This window comes from Protobothrops mucrosquamatus, unplaced genomic scaffold (genome assembly GCF_001527695.2).
Source record: "Protobothrops mucrosquamatus isolate PMUCROS unplaced genomic scaffold, P.Mucros_1.0 scaffold1500, whole genome shotgun sequence".
In the NCBI taxonomy this organism is placed as follows: Eukaryota; Metazoa; Chordata; class Lepidosauria; order Squamata; family Viperidae; genus Protobothrops; species Protobothrops mucrosquamatus.
The window spans coordinates 112,547-117,401 of record NW_015387674.1 but is presented as its reverse complement, the minus strand read 5'-3'; the positions used below and the strand labels follow the sequence as shown (position 1 = coordinate 117,401).

The following is a 4,855-nucleotide window of genomic DNA, read 5'->3' as shown; positions in this document are numbered from 1 at the left end:
TGTTATTTCTTTTCATCCCATAAGATCTGGAGTTGGTGTGACAGGATCAAAGCAGACATTATTTTACGCACAGATAACTGATGACATGAAATCTAGTGAAGGAGGTGGCCAGGCGGAGGAAGGCGAACTGATTGAAGTTGTGGAAATACCTCTGCAAGATTCCATGAAATTTGCATTTGATGAGACTTTTCCTAAAACTATGGGAGTTATCTTCAGTTTCATGTGGTTTCAGTCCAACATAGCACCAAAACTGCTAGAAAAATAAAGCACTAAGAGATTCTGGAGAAATGAAGCAGAAAGATGGGACCATGCTGGAAGCAATCTTTCAGGACTGTCTAGTTCTTAAATTTAGTATAGTAAAGTTCATAAAATTCATATGCTAATAATGGCAGATAAGTAACTCAAGTTTAAATATGTTTTTCATCCCATATTTTATCTCCCACAGAAAGAATTTGACGGAAAGATATTTGCAATACATGAAAGTTGTCCAGTCAGAAACACAATTTTCTGACAAGAACTAATAGGCAAACACAAATGGATAATTTATCATGAGATAAATGAGTTTGTCAAGGAAAATGTAAAATAAGGAGAAGAAATGATAACAAAAGATTACATTTGTTAGTGGTTACCTTATTTACAATTATTAAAAAGATTTAAAGTAGATGAAATAATGTGTGGTTTTGATCATTGCAAGATTGAAGATGGTAGAGGACAGGAAGACCTGGAGGAACGTTGTCCATGGGGTCGCGATGGGTCGGACACGACTTCACAATTAACAACAACAACAAACATTGAATCTGAAATACAATGATGAGCATGCAATTGCTAAAATGTATAATAGAATATCTGTTGCTCAGGGTTGATCTGTGGTGTTCTTGGTGCTCTCTGAGTTTGGTGGTTTGCTTGCAAATGTTTTATTACCCAACTAGGTAACATCATCAGTTTGCTGAGTGTGGGGTTTGCTCCCTGTTTATATACAATAGCTTAATCTGCCAATGTACATATAAAATGTATAAACATTTAATGAAATTTGAAATGGATGAGTGAACTAAATTTTTTGGAAAGATTCAGCATTATGGAAGAATAGTTGGCAATGTTGATGGAACTTGCTGAGATGGCTAAATTGACTTTCTCATCAGAGAAAAGATAAACCTATGTTTATTGCTGACTGGAAACCCCTTATATGGACTTTTTGCATGAAACAGAGCTACAACACACCAAGAAGCCCCTGAGCATATTTTTTTCCTGACCTTCCTGCAGTTGTGCTGAACTATAGCATCCCCCTAACTCACGCGTGGTCTGCACTGGCCCTCCCAGGGTCTGCCCACCCTCCTATGGTACCCTCCTTAACCTGATTAACAATACAACTGGAAATATAACAGTAGACAGGAGTGCTGGAATTACAATCGCCAAGCAATACAGTTGCATGGCATTTTGCTTTATGATCACATTGCTCAGCAATGGAAATTCTGGTCCCAGTTGTGCTCACAAGTATATAAAGAAGAGATTATGCTGTAACAATAAAATAAGCGGTAAATATATGTTTGTGAAGAAGATTGGAAGCCTGCTGCTTTGTATCTTCTTTCTTTTCTATTTTTATTTTTCCCTTTCTTGCACTTTTAGCTTTCTCTTTGAATTTTTTCTTACTTTATATTAGTTTGTATTAGTTGTTATCTTTTTAAAAAACATTTAAGAAAATTGTGTGGAGTTTTAAATACTTTTAAAGTAAAACCAAACGTATGCACGTGTATGTACAAAAACCAGAGCTTAGGGAATCTAGAATGGACAAATGAAAAAGAGGGAAGGATGCTTAATCAAATTCTTTTCTGCACACCGTTTGCTTGGAAGGCCCTTTGGGACAGACGCTGGACTCGGTCCATTATTCAATGCAGCAGCTTCACTATAGTGGGTACACTGACCTCCCTTGTCAACCAGTGCTCCTTTCAGCTGGCCAGTGGGAGAGCGCAAAATTAGGGCAGCTCCATTTGCCAACCTCAATCTTCCTTTACCAGTGTTTCTCTTTACAGTGTAGTACCCAGGATATTATAAACATTATAAACATTTAAAATAAGGATAAATGGTATGGCATGTTCATTATTTTCATAAATAAAATGGTGGGTTTTTTTCTCAATTCCAAATTAAGACACGGGGATCATTCAGCTGACAGCTAAAATTATGCTTTAACTTTAGAACTGCAACCTTCAGTAATGCTGTGAAATGTGCCATGATTCCAGGCCCTGAATAGAACAGCCGTCCTTCATAGCAGAAGAAATCTAAATTATCTGCAAATGAAAGGAAAGCAAAGCTTCTCCTGATCTCAAATGTGCTGTTCACTCACTGCATTAGCATTAATTACCATAGCAATGCTATCTGTGTCAGGAGGGTGATTTAAAATGCATGTTCCAAAGCAACTTATCTCCAGAGATGTGCTGTACAAGAGACAGACATTCTTCAGTAATGCTGTCAGCTAAGGCCGTTCTCCACTGGTATTCTGTGGCTATTAGCGATAGACGATTGGCTTTACTCAGTACTGAATTAAAGCCCAGAGTAATGTGCAAGATCATATTCCTATCACCAAATATAGGCAGCATCTACAGGATCTATATTGTGTGTGTGTGCGCGTGCGCACGCACACATTTGTGTGTGTGTGTGTATGGTTTTATTTCTGAGGCTTCCTCTTTCTGCTATGTATTCAAGATGGACAGTGATTAATATCTATATGTTATTTATATGTAAAGGTGTAGGCTTATACATATGTTGTATGTAGCATGTTTAAATGTGGGTTATCTATGTATACACCTTTGAGAGCAAGCAACAAATTTTGATTTTTTAATGTGTGCCAATGTGCTCACAGTAAAAAAAATGACAATAAAAGTTTATCTAGCTATCTAGCTATCTAGCTATCTATCGGTTTCTTGGGCATGCATTAACATCCACTGAATTTATAATCAGGCATTGCAATTCAGTATGGTTTTTGCAGGAATTGTAATTTCTGAATTTACTACTTGCTTTAATATGAACATATGCCATATTCACATTATAATGCCCTGGACTGCATGACGCCTGGCAGCTTTGCTTCACAATGCCTTGATGCTTCCCCTTCTGTTTCAGTTTGGAGGCAAGCAAAAATCCACTTCAACATGGGGTGTTGCACTTGTTCAAAGTGAGGTGCTGCTTTCCAAAGCTTCACTAACAAGCCACTTTGTCAAAATCTTGATAGAAAGGCTACCGTCCCATAGTGCTTTGCTTCTTATATGTTTTTCAATGACAATAACAGTCTATGAATTGGCAGCGTTTGCAAAAAGTTATGCCCTATTTATATAGTTCACTCAGGAGTGAAACATAACCCTCTTCCCAATAAAGCATGTCCAGTCATAAATTTCCCATAAATTTCTTCTTCTTCAGCAGTGGTTCTAGTTTGGCACAGATATAGAAATATCATTCACTAGGGGAAAAGTCATAAAATTGAATGGGAACAATTAAAATATTAAGGGATGCATAATATCAAGAGAATGTATAGGAGAACGCATTTTGTGCCAATCAGCAAAGGTCTATGCAAACAGTATTTTATACACATCCATTGTTGCTGATATCCCGTCTCTGGAACCAATACAAATAGTATCCTGTTATGCAGACTGATTAAGTTTACATTATTCGAGGAATGTTATCATTGGCCTTCCATTAATTTTGGCTCTGTTCCAAATCATCACATTCATTATTAGAATAGGGCCCAGCAGCATACAGGCAGCTAGTTTTAAGCATATTGGATAAGTATATTCTTAGTCCTGTTTTCTGAATGCTGCTTAGTAAGTCAAACCTCAGGGGAATGGGTGTGGGTGAGAGACAAGTACAGTTTAATTGGTTTAAGGTGGTAAAATCCTTGGCTCATGCCTAGACAAGATCAGAGTATAGTTTTGTTCTTATGCATGACTCTGAGGGACATTAAATTGGATATTTCAGAGTGAACACACATAACTTTGCACTATGGTTTCCTGTTTCTGCAATCCATATTTGCATTAATTTCATATTTCCCAGATTGAAAAAAACAGGATTCCTTACTTTATCATCAATTACCATGATTGTGGGGGGGAAATCCATGTGTCATCAGCTGATCAGAGTTGCTCGACAGTGAGATGGATGGCATATGTAGGGGGTCAAATTCTCCAAAGGGCAGGACAAGAAACAATGGTTGGAAACTCATCAACGAGAGAAGCAACCTGGAATTAAGGAGAAAGTTCCTGACAGTGAGGACAATTAACCAGTGGAACAGCTTGCTTTTAGATATCATGAGTGCTCCATCACTGGAGGTTTTTAAGAAGAGACTGGACAGTCACTTGTCTGAGATGGTATAGGTTCTCCTGCTCAACCAGGGGGCTGGACCAGAAGACCTCCAAGGTACCTTCCAGCTTTATTCTATTCTTCTTATATAAATTTAATACATAAATAAACTAACCAACTGGCTTGTCACCCAAGTTAGTTGTCATGGGCTAAGAGAGTGTGACTGTCCTAAAGTTACCCTGCTAGCTTCCATATCTAAGGTGGGCCTAGAACTCATGGTGTCCTGGTTTCTAGCCTGATGCCTTAGCCACTAGCCCAAATTGTTTTTCTCTTCAAGTTATAAATATTGTAGGGAAACATATCTCCCCCATGTTATGTTTTCAACTATGAAAAAGGGAATTCCATGAACTATAGTATTGGTGGGATAGCAGAAATCCTAATTTGCTAATGAAATGGCTAACTAGTGGAAATTGAAGGAACATTTTATACACTTAACTAAAAATTCTGGTCCCACAAATATAGGTAGCATCACCAGGTCATAGTAACACCTATTGCAGAACCCATAAAAGAATTATGA

At 37.7% G+C, this 4,855-nt stretch overlaps 1 protein-coding gene across 2 annotated transcripts in view; it reads left to right on the top strand.

The window, feature by feature from the left end:
* Positions 1 to 659, top strand: part of NUDT14 (nudix hydrolase 14) — a 20,691-nt gene extending 20,032 nt beyond the window's left edge. For both annotated transcript variants that reach the window (XM_029285320.1, XM_029285321.1), the window contains exon 4: positions 25 to 659. In XM_029285320.1, coding sequence (XP_029141153.1) covers positions 25 to 265 — 241 coding nt within the window. In that variant the 3' untranslated portion in view covers positions 266 to 659. The remainder of the gene's footprint in view (positions 1 to 24) is intronic.
* The last annotated feature ends 4,196 nt before the right edge of the window (positions 660 to 4,855 follow it).